The sequence below is a fragment of the Tiliqua scincoides genome, chromosome 7, assembly GCF_035046505.1.
Source record: "Tiliqua scincoides isolate rTilSci1 chromosome 7, rTilSci1.hap2, whole genome shotgun sequence".
NCBI classification, from domain to species: Eukaryota; Metazoa; Chordata; class Lepidosauria; order Squamata; family Scincidae; genus Tiliqua; species Tiliqua scincoides.
In genome coordinates, this window is record NC_089827.1 from 17,286,690 (window position 1) to 17,306,219 (window position 19,530).

The 19,530-nt window shown below is 43.7% G+C and overlaps 1 protein-coding gene across 1 annotated transcript in view; it reads left to right on the plus strand.

The window, feature by feature from the left end:
* The first annotated feature begins 17,235 nt into the window (after positions 1 to 17,235).
* The window catches only part of PDZRN4 (PDZ domain containing ring finger 4), a 159,575-nt gene continuing 157,280 nt past the window's right edge, over positions 17,236 to 19,530 (plus strand). Inside the window, exon 1 of the mRNA XM_066633652.1 lies at positions 17,236 to 17,304. Within this exon, the coding sequence (XP_066489749.1) occupies positions 17,236 to 17,304 (69 nt within the window). The remainder of the gene's footprint in view (positions 17,305 to 19,530) is intronic.

Sequence of the window (19,530 nt, forward strand, 5' to 3'; positions counted from 1 at the left end):
GCTACTTTCTGTCACCTGCTGGAAGATGGAAAGGAGACAAATTTGCAAAAGCACTACAGGGAGCACACAGTCACTGGCTCTTCCATACTTAATGTGAGTGGATAAATACATGACATCAGTTTCCAACACCAGCGCTCATTTTGGCATCATGAATCCTACTTTTCTCTTTGCTCGTGCCACAGAAGAGTGAGGAGGAAAGTTGTAATGTGACAGTCCCAGTGTTCTGCACAAGATATATTATTGCCTCCCTTGGTGTTTGTTGGATGAATCTATTTTTAGTCAGAGCCTAGACCAGTAAAACTTGGACTGGAGAGTGTGAAACAGCATTGATCAGAATGACTTCTGAAGTGTCATGAAAGACACACACACACACACAAATCAATTAAACCTGTGGCAGAGTTATTCTGGCTTATTTTGTGCCCTGCGGCTCAGTAGGTGCACAGCTGTTCCAGGTTTGAATGTAAACCCATGAGCATTCTGGAAAGATTAACTCCTGAGCATTGGATGACAAACAACCTGATCATATTGGGCTTACTTCCTGTGGTCTTTCTTGCCTTACTGCCGGCTCTGGGTGTCATGAAAAGTGCCGCAAGTCACTCTAGTGCTGGCCGTAAGGCTGCAACGCTCACACTGAAGCCAGGTCCTCAGTGCCACTAAGACACATCAGGGGTTATTTATTTATTAGATTTATATTCCGCCTTTCTCCCCGAAGGACACCCAAGGCGGCTAACAAAGTTCTGGTCAGTATCGCAGCCAATCAGCAGTGAGGCTTTTCAGGGCAAGAGGAAGATAGGGGAAAGCGGAACTGGGCAGAGGGAGGGCAGATGGAAGGATGATCTGGAGCAGGAGGAGATGCAGAATGTGGCAGAGGCTGCCACCAATCCTAAACCCCCTCCCGAGTTCTTCTCAGTTCTGTGCCACTTCAATAGTGGGTGCAGTTCTGAGTAGACCCAATGGGGCCACATGGGCTCAACATAAGGTAAGGGAATTGAGGCAGGGCCTCTGAGAGGAATTTTATCAGGGGGTACAAAGTTTCTTTTGGGCCCCTTCCCCAACGCAATGGGGGCAGGCAGAACAGGGGGCAAAATAAGGCAGGGGGAGAGTGCTGACAGCCAGAATAGTCTTTGGAGCCCAGGTGTACCAGGCTTCTTGATGCAGAGCCCAGGTCTACCCGACCATGCGGCATTGGCATTTAAATATAGTAATATAGAAAACCGAGCACACGCTGAAGTCTCTTAAAAATCTTTGAAATATAGAAGATTCATTGCAGAAATTAGCACCATTGTATTAGGCTCACGCTAAGATGGAAAGTGTCCTATGTGCACCAAAATGAACTTTTGCAGCACCTGTAGCCCCATAGCTGGGTCCCTGAGCTCCTATCCAGTTCTTCATGATTATTGGATCTGCAAGCTGAAGAGCTACTGCATCAGGCCAGTTTCCTCCCAGATTTGACACTGTGTTAAGGAGGTTCATGGATGTATTCCTGGGCCTGGTGTGTATAGCTTGCAGCAGCAGTTACCACAGCATGCCCACAATTGTGCCCTCATCATCATGCGCAGGCAGCGAATTCAGGCAAGATAGGAAAATGTCAGATCCCAGGAACTTTCTGGGCCCCCTCCTTTGACTCCTGGGCCCCCTTTCTGACCCTGGGCCTGGGTACAAATTACCCCCTTTATCCCCCTCTCCTAGACCCTGAATTGAGTTTCCCTTCCCCCAAGGAGACCTCCAGGAGCTTCCCTGTCCCCATATACAGTGGTGGCCATTTTGGTGCCGCTGGCTTCCTGGGCACTGGAGAAGCATTGGATTGGACCCAAAATGACATTCTGATTAGCCAGGCAGTCCTGGCCAGTAAAGCAGAGTTAGTCACAGTCCGGCATGCCTTGTATCCTTCAGATCGTTGTGTATCTCCAGGTTTCTCTTCCCTGCACAACCTACAACCTGTCAAGGCAGATCAGTTCAGTAGCCATCTTATGACAACCCACTGAGATCTTAAACTTCCTGTTCCTTCTGGTTGCCCAGAGGTGCAAAATGAGAGGAGAGGGACTGCTATACCTTACTAAAGGCTACTTTTAGACCTATGAGTTACAGGTTGTGTAAGCCTAATTTGTTACTATATTCAGTTTTTCACTAGGCAGGGGATGATTTCTTGTGTTTCCTCATATTTCTCTCTCTCTCTCTCCCCCCCCCCACATACTAATTTCTTTAGGGTCTACAATTTCCCTTTCAGAGCTGATACATCTCCTGTTTTCTCTTCTCTTTCTTTGTCTTTATGGTGTAGCATATCCTGTCCCCAGGGCTCATGAGAAGAGGGTGTAGGGGGTAAATTGTATCTGGGCTCAGGGCCAAGAAGACGACCCAGGAGCCAAAGGAATTTTTAATTTTCCCATCACACCAGGGCCCATGAAAGTGGGTGCAGAAGTGTACATCATACCTGAGCCTGGGGTCAAAAAGGGGAGCCAGGAATCAAAGGAGAGGATCCGGAAATTTCCTGGGATCTCAGATAGAGCTTGCATATATTGTGTGAAAACTAGCATTCACATTTTGCATAAGCCTACATAGTTTTATATACAGGTTGGCAATCCACAGGGGTTCCATTCCCGAAATCCCCACAGATGGCAAATGGTTGGTTGGCAACCTTCAGTCTCGAAAGACTATGGTATAAGCCTACAGCACCCAGTATTCCCAGGCGGTCTCCCATCCAAGTACTAACCAGACCTGACCCTGCTTAGCTTCCAAGATCAGACGAGATCAGGCATGTGCAGGATAACAGTTGCAACTGCAGATAATGAAATCCACGGTCCAGCCTGTTTTCTGAGTTCTCCAGACGCAGGTTCCGGTCCCACTGTGGGTCAAATCCTTGGGTTCCAAATCTGCGGTTAAAGAGGACACACTCTATCATAAGTCGTAGAAATTATGATCCAATGTTCATATGAAATTATGAACCAAATTATGAGAAGGGAGGGGGTCCAAGAGAAACTTTGTACCTCCTGATAAAATTCTTCACAGAGGCCCTGCCTGTCCCCTTAAACTTCATCCTTTCTCCCTTCTCCTCCGCACATCATTCTCCTTCAACCCTGGCTCATTACTCCATTTTCTGCCTCCCTCTGTTCATGCCTCATTAGATCCAATCCTTCACCTTTTCCCACCCCATCTGGTCTCTTTCTCCTGCTCTTCTGTTAACCAGTGCTATCAACTGATTGAAGATGTTTCAGCTGATTAAACATCTGTCTTTCAATCAGTTAATCAGATTTTACTCAAACATCAAGATAGGTGTTGTATGTCCTTTCCCCAGTATATTGGAAGGCTATGCTTCCTCTTAAGTATAAATTAGCAACAAAAGCTACAGCTGATCATTAGAAAGTAATGTTGCTATATTTAATAATGTCCATGAATTAAGTTGAGAATCTGGAGTATTGGATGTTCTGTAGTGCAGTCATGTATCAGAACCCAAATGGCTTTCAAAATAAATAAGTTCAAATCCTTTACTCTGGAAGGTTTGGATTTAAGAGACTAGTTTCCGTCTTCTGCCAGAAGTGCATGGAGGTGAGGAAGGTAACAGCAGGTGGAAAGTTTAAGCTACCTTAGTGGGTAGAATCTAGCATATTTGTACCCAATGCTCTATAGTTGTTCTAGAGTTATATAGTAATATTGTAAAAATTTACATAAAAGCACACATTGTTCAGATTGAAAGTTATGTTTAACTGTGCAAGTCTTTTTTTTTTTTTTAAACTTCTTCCTTTATAGAGGCTTATTTCTTTCCAAAAAATAGTTATTCAATAGCCAGAGGGGTTAAGGTGCATGGTTTGCCTTGTGCAGCCCTAACATCCAGCTATAATATGACTGTCTGTTGTGTGCATGAGAGCTCATATATCATGTAAAGTACATGTTAGGTATGCCACATTTGGCTGGCTGTCCATTGGTGTTTATGATCAAGATCTTGACAGATTTGTCTCTCATGGCAGGATTTATAGTAAGGATTTCATTTTCATTGACTAAGGGGTTTGTGTTTGTGTGTGTATAAATCAATTGTCGAAAGAAAGAAAGAAAGAAAGAAAGAAAGAAAGAAAGAAAGAAAGAAAGAAAGAAACTGATTCAGCCTGTTGGATTTACATATAAAGGAATGCCTTTCAGGAAGTGTGAAGGGTGAGAGAACATGTTCTGCGTGATTTTTTTCTGTGATTTCTTTCACACCTGTGCTTACAAAGGAAAGAATAATTTCTTTTTATGTCAAGAAGACCTCATGAAGGGTTAATTCTCATTTTTCATGTAAAAGGGAGAACTGATTTCATTTTACATTTAGTAGTGCAATAGCTCATTTTGAAAGTTACCCTTTACAGCTCTAAATTTCTATTCTGAATTAACTAAATTAATTTTTTTCCCCATGGAAGTCTATTTTGTCTCCTTGGTGCGGAGTAGAATAGTATCTGTGTTATTGCAGAGTCTACAGCCTCATTTTTCAGGTAGGCATCATTTGTCTGAAAATGCCTGCAAAAACCCCCCCCCCCCCCACAATTTCAGATAATTAGGCTCATATCTGATGTGGTAACATTTTTCATGTGTAGAGGGGCACTGTTGGATGGGAGGAATTTGAAATCACTACCATGTGAATATGGACATGTTACAGTGTCCTATCAGGATCGTATACAATTTAATTTGAATTGAAATTATTATAAGGAGAGAAAGAAAAGATATCTGTCATCTATCAAAATATGAAATTTCCTCATATAATTCATTAAGAACAGTCAAGATGGAATTTCAAAGATAACAGCAACAGCATTTGTACAGTATATTGCCTTTCTCACTGATTGTCATAACACGTTGTGTGAGAATGTTACTCATATTCCAGGCAGTTCACATAGGCAGGCTATACGAAATTCATCATTTAAAATGAGTTTTTACAATAATTGTTCAATAAACACTCATAGAACCCTTCCAGATGGAATCCTTCATGGTGTGGTCATGATCTGTGGCATATGGGTATGACTTCTGAGCTTCCAGCAGTAGCAGCTTCAGGTTGGCCAAGCTGTCAGTCGTTCTTTCTTTCATGGAAACTGACTCTCCATACTTCTCCACATTTCTGCAGCATCCCTTGTGACTCTGTCACCCTCTCACAGTCACAGGTCACAACAGTGACTCCTCCTGACTCTGTCCTCTCACAATAGCTTGTTAGCTTTTTTTTTTTTTTAACTGTCTCCCATCCAATTTTAATCAGGACCACTCTTGCTTAGCATTTTTTGGGCAGCCTTCAGGTAAACCACCAGACAATTCTTTTAATAATAATAATAATAATAATAATAATAATAATAATACAGGTATTTCTATACTGCCTTTCTTGGTCCTCAGATTTCTCCTCGGACTTTATTCAAGGTGGTTTACATGGGCAGGCAATTTAAATCCCTGTAGGGATTTTTACAATTTGAAAGGTTTCTATCTTTCAAGAAACCACAACATTCAGATGTTTCTTTCTTGATCTGGTCGCACATTCTGGCCTCCATCCTCCCACGCTCAGAGCAGATGGAATAACTCAGCTCAGCTTGTCAGCTGCTTCAAGGTCGCACGGTGCCAGTGGCTTTGAACTGGCGACCTTCGGATGTTATCTTCAGGCAAATGGAGGCTCAGCCCTCTAGACCAGACCTCCTGCCCTTTTAGGATGGCTTCCTAAAAGAATATCCTCTTGACTTTTTTTTTCCTGCCGTGACATGTTTATTTATGAATAGTATTGACATCAAACATTGAGAAATAAGCCTAAAAGTGTTTTCTAACAAAAGTATTTCTTGAAATCTACAGTGAAATATTTTAGGAAAATTTCATTTTGTTGTGAGGTGTCCAAAAATTGAAACAGCCCATGTCTCAAATACGTATGTATGTATTCATTTAAAATATTTATATCCCATCTTTCTGACTTACAAGAGAGACCCAACACAGCTAAGAGTAAAAATAAAATAAGATACAATAATAACCTTTAAAAATATAATCTAAAATGTAAAGCATAGCAATAGAAAGAGTAAGCAATCATAAATCAGTCAGAGAAAGACATCCATAACAAAATGCATTGTGCATATATTGCATTCATTATGGTTAATGGAAATAGCAATGGGTAAAGCAGAGTTTCTCAGACTGTGCATTGGGACCCACTAGGTGGGTCGTGAGCCAGTTTCAGGTGGGTTCCCATTCATTTCAATATTTTTTTTTTCATATATTAGACTTGATGGTATGTGACTGCATTTGGGGAAATGTTACAGACCTGTACTTTTAACAAGCTACTGTGTATATTCTTTTAACAATGATAGTCAATGGGACTTATTCCTGGGTAAATGTGGGTAGGATTGCAGCCTAGGATTGTTAAAATAATGTCCCTGCTTGACGATTTCACTTCCAGTCATGACATCACTTCCGGTGGGTCCTGATAGATTCTCATTCTAATAAGTGGGTCCCAGTGTTAAATGTGAGAGAACCACTGGTGTAAAGGATATATTTTGAAGTAATATCATAATCCTATGCATGTCTACTCATAAGTAAGTTGCGTGTTGTGTTCATTGGGGCTTACTCCCAGGAATGTGTGCATAGGATTGCAGCCTTTCAGCCCAATCCAACTGGGCCTCTGCACCACGGGAATGTGTGCTCCGGTAGTTCAGTTTGCTTTATAGCATTAACAGTGTGCGACCCAACATTCACTGTAGCTGGGCAGCCACTGCAAGTGGCCACATGTCAGTGGTCACCGGAGAAGCCCCAGCGCTGATGAGTTGGCACAGGGGTGGGCGATGGGTGGTGGAATGGGAAGAGGAGGGGTGGAATGGGGCAAGGGGTGGGGAATGAGTGGGTTGGGTTGAGGCTGGGAAGGGGGCAGTATTGCTAGCAATAGCTCTGTCAATATCCTATCCCTTTCTCCTGGCTTTGATCCACCTTCCCAGGTCCACTCGATCTTGAAAAGTAGCTGGCACAAATCCACTGGGGCAGCAGAGGCTGGTCCCAGGAAAAGGGAACAAATGTTCCCTTACCTTGAAGAGACCTCCATGACCCGAAACACCCCCCCCCCCCGGATGCAGCATGGGAAGAATCAGGGCAGAGAGCAGGCCAAACTGGGGGTTGCTCAGGGTGAAAGTGGATGGAGTTCAGCAGCATTGGTGCACAGCAAGACCCTAACCCCTTTTTATGACCCAGCACACCCTCTGAGACTCCTCGGATTTATGGCAGCTAAATACAGGTGCAGCCTATTTATCCACTGACTTTTTCCTTTACTGTTCCTTCGAAAGGGGAACCTCTTCCATGGCTCCAGGGCTATTTCCCTGCCTGTGCCAGGAAGAGCCTTTTTGCAGTATTTTGGGCTGCCTGGAAAAGGAGGGAGATGCCGTGAAGGGCAAAGGGGGCAAAGATGTGTGTGACTTTCAGTTCCCCACCCCATTCTTGTTGAGACAAATCTGCAGATAAAAAATCCGTGAATAAATAGGCTGCACCTGTAGTAGTTATACGTCCAAGGAGAGCCATTGTTAGCCAGACAGCCTATGCGGGTGCAAGTAAAAAAGATTTTTACTTATGTCTCTTATACCAGCTGGTCATGCCCCCCCCCACACCATAGCATGCAACACACACTTCATTGACGGCAATGCATGCTGTGGGCTGGCAGGGGATAGGATTGGGCAGTGAGTTTGATTACTGTATTTCCAGGTTGGCTATATTTTGTGTGTAACAACTTTGATTGCTGGTACACTGTATGAAAGGAAGCAATTTCATTGCATAGTGTCGAGCTGGCAAACAGGAAGAAGAAGCATGACTGTATTACAGTAACCTTGAGTTGGAGGGGCAGAAGTGCTGAAGTGAAAAAAGTTAGATTGGTGGTTGTGTGGTCCAGAGACAATGTAGTTATGAATCACATTGCTTGCTATCTGAACCCAAAAACTGCCATTGATCTCCTTAGAACGACTGAACTGTGACAAATCCTTCCTCTGAACTGAGCTGGGCTTTCCGTTTGGGTGTGTGTGGTTTTTGTGTATGTGTTTTCAGTAGGGAAAGACAGAACTCAGATTAAGGGTCTGCGGTTTGGTTCAGAGATAAAGCCAAGTTTGCTATGCTAATTGGTATTTTCCACAGGAGATTGTAATGAAATAAAAAAGTGTTTGTGTTAGGTTTCATCGATTGCAGTTGTCGAGGTTCCGGGGAGGGGGTTGTCATGTGATTTTTCTGTCTACTTTCTTCCCATCCCCTAACTTCACTATTTTGAAACAATAAACTGAATCCCACCCTGGTGTTCCCATAGTGAGAAGGGCAAGCATCGCTCTTCTTTCACAAGGCCGAAGATCTGCTGCCAAGCTTTGTGGCTTAGATAGCTGTAATCCTTTTAAGTACCTGTACAATAGTTAAGCAGCTGGTGCAGGCTTTCGTTGCGGCTTTTGTGTTAGCATGTTGGGACTTGGGCTATGCCCAGACAATAAGATGGGTCAGCATCGAACAGACCTAAACACCTCTCAGACAGCTGGCATAGTAACCAAACACCAGCCTAACTTGAGAGGGAAGGGGTGGGGAGAAGGTCTAATAACATCAATTTCCTTCTAGAGCAGACGGTAGGGTAACTAAAGCAAGGTTGATTGGAGTACATTGGGATTTATACCTAATGATCTTCTGGAAAGCAGGTGCACTGGCAGCAATGAGGTTTTTGGAAACACACACACACACAAACCACAAACTGTCTGAAGTAAACCTTTGCTGCTGTGAGGATTTTGTAAAAAGAAATGGATTAACGTTCGATCACTGCCGAATGTTTTGTTGACGACAACAAAATGGATGGCAGTCATAATTCTTTTTTAATGATCATCAAGAAATGGAGTTGATTTCCTTTCAAATTGTAATTTTAAATCAAACTAGCCAGCTGTCAAGATACTTAAAAACTGTTTGCACAGTTCCTCTACACGGCGTTGCACTGTCTCGCTCATGCATCCATCATCCCATTCAGTTATTAGCTGGAAACTGAATTCTGTCTTGCAGCCCTATATACCGTGTCAGTTAGTTTTAAAGTGACAAAAAAGTCATAACAAGGCATGAAAGGATGGAATGTTTTTATTCCCCTCTAACCTCACTGCTGAGATCGTGACTGCATTTGTGTTGAAATATTGGTGTCTGTTGAAGTTTTCCAAAGAATTGGCAGTGTTGTTAGTGTGTCTACATTTTTGGCAAGCAAATTTCCTTTCATGACCTGCCGGCTCATAGCTCAGAGACCATTTTGAACTTCAGTGTCAGGAAAATCTACTATGGTATTTTTTTTTTTTTTTTGCCTTAAGAAAACTCTTGTATGGCATCATCAGAATCATTCTGTCATATTTCTGGTTCTGATTCTTTTTTATAAGGCAGTGGCCCCCAAAATTACTGTGGACACAGTACCCTTCCTCCATGGTGCGCTGTCGCCATGGCACCACCATCTTGGTTCTCATGAGATCTTGAGAGGACTTGTGCGATCCAAGATGGCAGCAATGGGAGAGCTAGTAAGAGGCTGCCAGGGACATCCTGTGGCACCCTGTGGGTTCAGCTCAGGGCAATGTGGTGTACAGTTTGGGAACCACTGCCATAAGGAGGCATGCCGGGGGGGGAGGGAGTGGGGTGGGAGGAGGCCAGAACCAGTGAAGCTCAGCTTCACCGGATCCTGAGCTCTGTGTCAGGTCATGCAGCTGGACACCGAACTCTTTGATTCTGCAGCAGCTCCAGAGCTGCCGCAGAATCGAGTAGCCCCATTGCAGGGCTACTTTCCTTACCCGGGGGAAGAGGTTGAATGTCCCCTTTTCCTGAGGAGCTGCTGGCCGCTGCCCAGTTGCACTGAGGATGCTGCAGCAGCCATTTTTGATGCCACAGCAGCCCCGCGCTCCGGGCAGCTCAAGATTTCAAGCAGATATGTGTGGTCTCCCTTGTTTTAAAAGCACAATTGCAACAAAAGCTCTATTTGCAGAAGTCATTTGAATGGTGTAAATTGATTATCCAAGTCCTGAAGTAAAGACCAATCATTTCAGCAACATATCTGTAAATATATGACGGGTCCAGTGAGCCAATGTCAAATGAGTGCAAGCTTGTTTTTGTTCAACACCATTATGGTCACTGCTTAGCATTTTTTGCTAACTTTAAAATGAAAAGGAAGAAGAATGACATCTGAGCTCCAGAATTCAGAATCCAGATAGTATTGGGAAACATGTCCCAAACTGGTAGCAAAATGGCTACTAGGATAAACTAGATGGAGGCACCTGTATAAGCTAGATGCCTTGAGTGACTCCCCATAGTATCAGATGAATAAGCCATCAATACATCAGCTAGAAGGAAAAAGCTATAGAGGCTGTTTGTCTCACAGCAGTAAGAGTGGCTTCTTTTTTCAGTGAGGTGGTGAACCTGTGTCTGCTCTGAACATTTCAGACTTCACTTGGGGACCTACATGACTTAATACTTTTCTATTTGAAAAGAGCAGTCCTTGCACACAGAAATTATATGCCACAGGGAAAGCTAGGCTAAAACCCTTTTCCCTGGCATCTAGTTTTCTATATGCAGAGAATTCCTATGAGCATTCCCATTTGGCATCTGAAGTGGTGTAGTCCAGATACAGGTCTGAGACCTAGACAGCAGTACCTCTTATAGTGCAGCTTACGTTGGTTACTCTACCATGCATGAAGACTGCTAATTTTTCAGTGCATTCATTATTTACTAGCAATAGGCAAGTCAAATCATTAGTTCTTTGTCACATAGATTCCAAAGTGAAATCTCTTCTCCAATCAACTAATTTCACTGTTGCCAGGAGTAAAGAAAACGTAGTTAGTACAGTAGAGTCCTAGTAATATTATTTATTTAAAATCTAAGTTCTCCCAAAAAAGACTGATATCTTAGGATTGGGCTGTGAGTTGTTAAGGTTTGGATGTCAGAGTTAGGAGTAAGCACATTTTTTTCCCTGCTAACCCTTGTCGCATAGAATTTCCTTGTGATCTTTGATACAAATCAGTTACGTGCATGCCCTGATCCAATTAGGGGTCCAAAGCTGGCTTCCATGTATGCAGCTGGCAAATCATAACTGCAGGACCCCAATCCAAATCAATCATGGCTACATGCCTGTAATGCTCCAAAATAATCCAACATTGTGGGGGGAAGGGGGAGAACATGGCAAATTGCTATGTTCTCCACCAAACAGCTGAGTTGAATTTCTGCTTGTTTAAAGGACAGTGCACTCTTTTTTTTTCTTAGTTTATTGCCATAGTCATGTTAAAGATAACAATTATACTAGCTTCTCTTTCTTATAGCCTTGCATGTACAGTACGTCCTCCTTATCCGCGGATTTGGAACCCAAGAACTTGACCCACCACGGGCTCCAATTCTGTGACTGGAGGACCCACAGATGATGTCCCAGATGCAGTCTTCCCCACCTTAGAGAACAGGTCAGACCACAGATGTCATTATCTGCGGTTCTCAGTATCTGCAGGGGTTCCATGAACAGAACCTCCATGGATGCAGAGGATCGACCTGTAGTTCTTTTTTTGTATCTGCCTTTTCCCTCAGCTCATCGACCTTCCATTTATCTGTTGCCTTTTTTTTTTTTTGTTCTCAGTCTCCATCTTTCCTTTTCTGTCCATTGCGTGCCCGCCCAGAAAATGTGGTACAACAGCCATGAGGAGACACTGACACTCCTCTGAGAACGATTACAACCTGCCACAGACAAGCCCACGACTGCACCCTTGTTTCTGTGTGTTTTTCATTCAAAGCTATTTGTGTACATAACAGTGTTATCACTTCTTTGAACCAAGTGATAATTACAGATGCCCCAAGAGGACCTCAGCTTAGTGTACTATCTGTGAGATTAATATGTACATACGATGTGCTGGATTGCAGCCCAATTTCTTGTGAGCATAAATATGGTTAATTGTTTAATTTTAGAATATTGTACTTCAAAAGAGTGCCATCAATTTTTCAGCACTTTCAATTAAGCTGCTTATAGAGGTAGTTATTTTATGAAGACATATTTGCCATCACATGTTAATAAAGAATTCTTAGTATATAAAATGGATCCGCTTTTAAGAGAGATCAAATAATGGCGAGACTTAAAATTCAATTAAAGCTCCATCTTAGGCACATTACTTGAATGTTAGTCCCATTGAATAAGTAAGCCTTCTGAGTAAATGCATGTGGGTTTGGGCATCCCAGCAATAAGAGTGATCTTTCTATAGCAGTAAAACAAACTGAAAATACACATTGAACATACAGGTTGGTGGATCCCCTGTAGATAATGAACCTGCGGATATTAAGATCTATGGGGGGGAGGAGACTCAGAAGACCACTGGCTGTGATGGGGTGTGCCTTCCAAAAACCCTTGCAGTCACATGCATCCACCTCTCAGAGGCTTCTAAGAGGCACTTCCCATTTTTGCCAAATCGGAAGTGCTTCTTGGCGGTCTACTGAGGTACAGGGAGGCCCTGTGTACAGGGAGACTGTGTGCCAAAAACATTTCCAGTTGTGTCCAGGAGGTTCGGTTAGGCCCTCCAGATGTGGATCAGGACTTGCCTTAAATCAAATCCGCAGGTCCCAAATCCGTGGATAAGGAGGGCCAAGCTGTAATCAGAATGATTGTAGAGTTCCTGCTTAATTTTGATTACAGTTGTGACAAAATCATTGCTACATAAACCTTAAGAATTTGACATTTGTGTTAGAGCAGTGCTTCCCAAGTATGTTAGCACTGGAACCTGCTTCTTAAATGACAAAATATCATGACCTGCTTGGGGGAGGGGGGGGAGAGAGAGAGAGAGAGAGAGATTATTATTAAGTGTTCCACCAGTGTTAACTGTCTTATAGCACTCACACTTAGCACTCTGACATACATGCAAAGGTGCACACTGGTAGAGTGCCAGAGAGGAGGCCAGAGCCTCCCCCTGCACACCGGGCAATCACTGCAAACCCGCCAACATGGGCCAGTTGGCAGGCGAGCCAGGATGGGGTCGGGAGGGCAGATTAGCTGTGCAAAGAGGGTGGTTTCAGCAGCAGCAGTGGCGGCCAAATCCTAGCCCCCTTCCTACATGGACTTGTGCCAGCAATTTCATTAGCACAGGTTCAAGTGGATCCCTCTGCACTATGTAGAGACCTCCACAACTGCTCCCTGGGAGGATGTAGCACAAGCCTTTTTGGTGTTGCTGCATCAGTGCGGGGGGGGGGGATAGGATTGTTATGCTCCTCAAAACCGACCCTTTCTGTTAAGGCTTTGGTACTACCCCCGCTCCATTTACCTTACTGCAACTAACAGCCCGATCCTAACCAGGCTGCCTGTCCCATGGTACGGCAGCGCCGAAACAGCCACCACTGGACCCCATGGGGGCCAGGAAAGCATCCAGAGGTCTCCTCAGGGTAAGGGAACATTGGTTTCCTTTCCTGGGTCTACTTGGATCAGTGCCAGCTCAATCACTGGTGCTGGACTAGTAGGGTAGACCCATATAGGGCTGCTGCCATCCCCGCCTCCCTCTTGTACCTGAACCTTCCTCCCCCTTCTCCTCCTGCCCGGTTTTACCCCTCTACCACCTTCCTCTCACCCTCCCTCTGCCCCAGAATGCCTCCCCACCACTTGGCAAGAAACTTACTGCTACTGGCTGTCAGAGACCCAGTGCCCGCTAGCACTGGGTTTCCCACTGGTGCCTCCCTTCTCCTGGCAGCTGTGACATGCCTTATGGCACATTTGCGGCAGCCATCTCCCAGGCTGCGCACAAGAGACCAGTGCTGGTCCAGGATAGGATTGGGCCATGAGTCTACATATGTGTACGTGAAAAAAAATCACATATTCTTCTCCATCTTCCTTGGCACCCCTTCCCGATTCTGCTGTTTTATTTGCATCTATTTTAGGTTGTGAGCCCCTCATGCTAAGAACCTGGCTTCTGTTGTAAAGTGCCATGTGTACTGATGGTGCTGTATAAATATAATTGTAGCTGCTGTCATACATTTCCTATGCACCTAGTCTGTTTGCTTACAAGAGGTGACATTTAATTCCAGCTTGGGATCAGTTCATATGTGGTCTGTGTAATACTACACACCTTTGCTAATGTACCATATTGACACTAATGATGCTGTTTCCATGTAGGTCGCCCTACTTGGCTTTGATCCAGCCTGTTAGGTTAAAATCAAGGTCCAGAAAATCGGATTATTAGATCCCAAGGGGCAGGAGTGATAAGCAGTGCATGATTGTGGATCTACTTGCCATGCTGCATCAGTGGTGTTTGAGGTCCTGCTAGATGCAATGGCAATTTGTTAACAATTAGTAGTCATTAAGATCATTTCCTGGTATCGATTTTTTTTTTAAACAACAACATTTACATAGCACTTTTCGAAAACAAAAAACAGCAGTGCTTTATTAACAATATTTACAGACCAGTGTCAAGATTAACTTGCCTGATTTCATTGGCTATAAAGTAATTATTTTTGCACAGAGTCCATGTGGCATCCCATTAAGTTTTAAGACATTTCCGAACAAGAGCCAGCTATATTTAATTAGTGAAGGTGTCAGATGATATCCTTAGAAACCAAAAGGGGGCTTGGAAAATGGATCCTGAGTTTTCCACTGTTTGCATTTTTATTTTCACAAAATTCTCTGCTCGTACACATACTGGAAAAAAATCTGCCCTGGTGAGCAGCGTTGAAGATGCAGAATGTGTGCTGCTTTTTAACAACTAAGTTTCATTTTAAAAAGTGGCCTTGCATTTATGCACACGCAAGGAAATGTGGCACTATTAAAATGTAACTGACAAATGGCAAAATTAGGTTTTGCGGCAAGCTCTAGAAGACAGATTTTAATATTTAAAAATAAGGATCCTATACATAATTACTTTCATTCATATTCACACTAAGACTGCCTGACTAGCCCTGGTTATGCTGAAATGAATATTCCCTTGGAAAACAAGTTTCTTCAAACTTCCAAATTCTTAAAACGTTGCCTGGAACGAAGTCCCTTTGTTGTCATTAGAAGTTACCTGTTTATTTGTCCTTTTCAGCCCTGCGAGTATAAGTTTATGGAGCCATGTGCAAAGATCTTCACATACTCTAGCAGGGTGCATGCATGCTCCTGTGTGCAAATGGGTATTCCCCTCCTTCCAAAAAAAAACTTTAAGTGAACACCCAGTGGAGATAGTGGAGTTAGAAAGGAAGAGGGTGGCATCTGCAAATCATGCATAGCCTTACACCCAAATAAGGTGATAAAGGGCCACTCAATCCTAGGCTGCCCTACTGCTGTTGCTGTGGCCCCAGTGCTGGCAGTAGGTGTCACAAACATGCCTTAAGGCACGTTTGCCCCACCCTTAGAGGAAGCAGCACCAGTGCAACGCAGACCCGTCAATGCAGAAGATTGACCCCTGTCCACTGCCCAGCAGGTTAGTGCCTTGCTGTACTGGGGGTGTGGGGAGTTGAAGAGAGTGGTGGGAGGGTAGGGGAGGGCAGGGGAGTGGAATGGGAAGAGTGACAGGTTCAGGTGAGGGGTGGGACAGGCAGAGACCTCCTCTGCCGAATCCTATCCCCTAGGTAAGCCTGACACAGGACCTCCCGAGTCTACGCCAGTGAAACAGCTGGCACTGATTCAAGAAGCCCCATTCAGTAGACTGGGGCTTTACTCGGGGTAAGGGGGCAAATATCCTCTTCCCCAGAGGAGACTTCCAGCCTGCTTGAATCCAGCAAGGATCCAGCAGTGGCTGTTTGGAGCCACCACTCCTGTACCGTTTGGGATTGGGCCCTAACATACTGACCATCCTGGCAGTGCTGCACATTAGTGGTGCCAAGAGCATTATAGCACTGCACTATGAGAGCACCCCTGAAGCTCAATGTGGGAATGAGTTTTGTTCTCTCGTGCACAGTTTTTGCTCATACCAGTCAGTATTCATAAGAGCAATCAAAGCATGGAAGGCTGATTTCTATGTGCACACTGCTCTTGTTTTACAGGTGAAGGTGCAATCCAAAGGGTACCTTCAGAGGGCTGGGGGGGGGGACACCGGAAGCTTATGTTCTGTTGAAATCAATTGAATGGTTGGCAACCTTCAGTCTCGAAAGACTATGGTATATAAGTACCCAGTATTCCCAGGCAGTCTCCCATCCAAGTACTAACCGGGCCTGACCCTGCTTAGCTTCCAAGATCAGACAAGATCAGGCATGTGCAGGGTAACAGTTGCTGTCTAATCAATTGAAGCAGCTAAGTAAATGTGGTGAGGATAACCATCCAAGTATACAAGGTTTATATATAAGCAATGCAGAACATGTCATTGCTATAAGTGTGAAGATATACGCTGTTTCTATGCATCTAGCATCAAATAAACCCACATCCATGCAGACTTTATATCTTTGGCTAGGAAGTGGGTTAAAAAAAAATCCACTTGGTAGCAATAAATAAAAATAATGATGGTGATATGTCCACATATTGTAGGGTGTAAGAAAAGCCTCTCCTCTAATTTTAGCATTTCAGCAGATTTGGCAGTGCTGAGCCACTGAAGAGTGTAGCACAACCATCTGGATTTGTTTTCTTTGTGTCCTTGTTTGCATCAACTGTTATGAAAAAAAAAAATAGCCCAGTTCTGCATTAACTTTTCAAAACTCAGTTCGGAAAAGTATTTGAAAGCAAGTGCCCTAACTGTGGTCTCCCAGAGGGCAGATCTGTCCTGACTGGTGCTTGTTTCCCCCAAATCACTTTCCCCCAAATTAGTCTTTTGATCCTAAAGTTAAAGAACAGTTGTGTGATTCTGTCCCTTAAAAAAAAAGGTGCCTTTCTGTGATCCACCCTTAATAAACCAAGGTGTGAGTGACACGTGCATTTTGTTTAACCACACTACATTTGCTCCTTAATTAGTGAATATTCATCTGTTATCAACAGCAGCGGTGACACCCCTCCCTGAGAACGCGCTCTGCCATAAATAATCAATGAGGCTCTTTTAATATTCATGAGCTGGAATCTGTGGAGTCATGTGCGCTGATGCGGAGACAGGGGGAGTGTTGCTTCGAACTGAGATGAAACTCTGTGTATGTCTGCGTGCATAGTGAGTGTGAGATACTTGGGGAAGAGGAAGAAGAGCATGCAGCTTATACACAGAGAGAGAGAGAGAGAGGAGCCCGGCTTGTGCTTCCAGCTAACAGTGGCCGTGTCTGTGTTCATGCACTGGAGTGACTGATGAAAAACAGAAGTCAAGTCTGGAGGGTGCTTCCCTGTCAGTGCGTTTGCCTCTCAGTTCCCGGGAAATTGGAAGCGCTGCTCTTTCATTATTCCTGACTAGAATGGGTTGCAATCTCTGCAGTTTTCAGAAGAGGGAGGAACACTACAAACTGCTTTATGAAGTTTCTCAGGTGAGTGCAGAAGATATTAGCTGGCAGCTCCATTATAAAAACGTTGACCTGTTTGGAAAGCAAATTTCTTAGAAAAACAGACACACACACACACAGATTGATGAGTATGGTCCATGTGTGTGGGGTGTGCATTTGCATGTTTCTGGTGGGTTGTTATTTTTTTCAGGTCTCTTAGCACTCCTGCCTTGGATGACTCCCCATGGATTTCTTTTAACATTTCCTCCTCATCGGCGCCCAGTTCCAAGCCAGAGGCTTGCATTATTGTGTTGAACCATGTACACGGTGTGTGTCTTTAGCTGGGGAACAGGGTCCTCTATCACTTCACTGATCCTTATGCAACTGTTAGGATTTAACAGGTCTTTTGGTCTCTGATATTTTCAACTTACTGGAAACAAGTGAGATGGCTTAGCTTGAGCTGCCAAGGGTATGGGGCTGTGTGTTTTTAATTAAAAACTGTTTGCGATATCAAGTGTGTGTGTGTGTGTGTGTATAATTTCCCCATTTTGAATAGTTCATAAGTTGCCTGCTTTCAGTGGGAGATGCTCTGATTCCTCATTATTCTGTCCTTTGTGCTGTTCCTCTGTACAATTAGGCAGAGAGCTTAATTTGACATACACATACTTCAGTGTGTGTCCCAACAGCAGGAATGTTTCTGGGATATGCTATCCTGTGCCTGCAATGTAATTATAATATAGGGAGGGGAGAAGGAAGAGGAAAAAGTGTTACCTTAAAAGCCATGTAATTTTGTACATTCCTATTGAGACTGTATTTGATGTGGTGGTTTTGTTTTGACTTTTTCTTAGAAATCTGACACATGAAAGTTTAGCGCCTTTTCGCATCATTCCCTTCCTCTTCATAATTCGTCCCACCTTTGATGTGCCACTGTTGACAGAGGCAGGACACTTCCAGTTTGGGGCTGCACTGTTGATGATGGGCTGAAGACAAAACAGATTAAAATGTTGGTGGTCTGTTGGCACAGCAGTCTCTAAGTACCCATTGCCTACTGTATGTGTCTATGTGTCTCTCTCTCCCCCCACCCCGTCTTCAAATTCTTCCTGATGTGATTCATTTCACAGTGGACTAATTACAAAGTGGATTCTCTACACATGAAACAGCCTCCTCGGTTGCACTGTTAATGCACATTTTCATGGTAATGTGATCAGAGCCTCATTAGCCAGTTTCCAAAACGATCCTTTGCATTAATTAAATATAAAAATGACTCCTTTTATCACCGTGGAGGGTGGGGGAGAGAAGATTAACATTGTCAATTATGACTGGGGACAATACCTCTGCTTCTTGTTCTTTTTCTTTTTTTTAAACAAGAACAAAGTAGTGAAGACTTCCACAGTCCTAAAAATAAATTCCATTGACAGATAACCTGTCACTTGCTTTCTGCTCCAGAAAATGGACTCTAGGTGGAACACTTTCCTTCAGTTTAGAAGTAATTTCGTCATTACCTTTTTCCTGACAGTTACAATACATGGAACAGAAAAGTAGCACTTCTCACTACCGCCCCCCCACTACTCCCTTCAGACTGTGAATAGCCAGAGACCTTAAAATACAAATTGTATCTAGCTCAGTAGGTTACACTGCTACAGATCAAAGAAGGCAGACGATGCAATGAGAAAACAGGTCAAGCCTCTGTCTGAATTTCATAAGGAATATCTAACCACACTGGAGCTAGGGAATATATTAAGTGCATTTTTATGAAATTTGCTTGATGTGGCACTGACTCCTAAAGCTTTTTAAGCATGCAAAAGTGACTGCCTTTGTTGTGGGATTCCAGAGGCATTGAATCCTTCTGCTTGTTTGTTTTCTTCCTCTGCCAGAGAGTTGCAGCTTTCATGATAAAGAAATGACAGAGGAGAGAAATGCGTTACCACTTTCCCTTTAGCCCTGGTATTTACCTGATAAGGTATAATCCCCGGAAGAATCTGACTTGAGTTTTCCAGAAGAGCTGTGTGCAAGTCAGCCCCCCAGCTTTTGCATCCTGAATTGTGGGGGAAATGTCACAGATAACACTATTTAAAAAGAGAACAGTAACATGTTCTATTATATATCTGGTCCACTGTGGATCTTCAAGGCAGTTTCTATTTTGTTCCAGTCTTTGTGATCACATGTATTTGAGGCTGGTTGGCTATCAAATGATGTCATAAAAGAATGTTCCAGTTTGCACTCCCAAAGCAAACATAAGTGTAATGCTAAGAAATCAGATGGAGCTAGCCA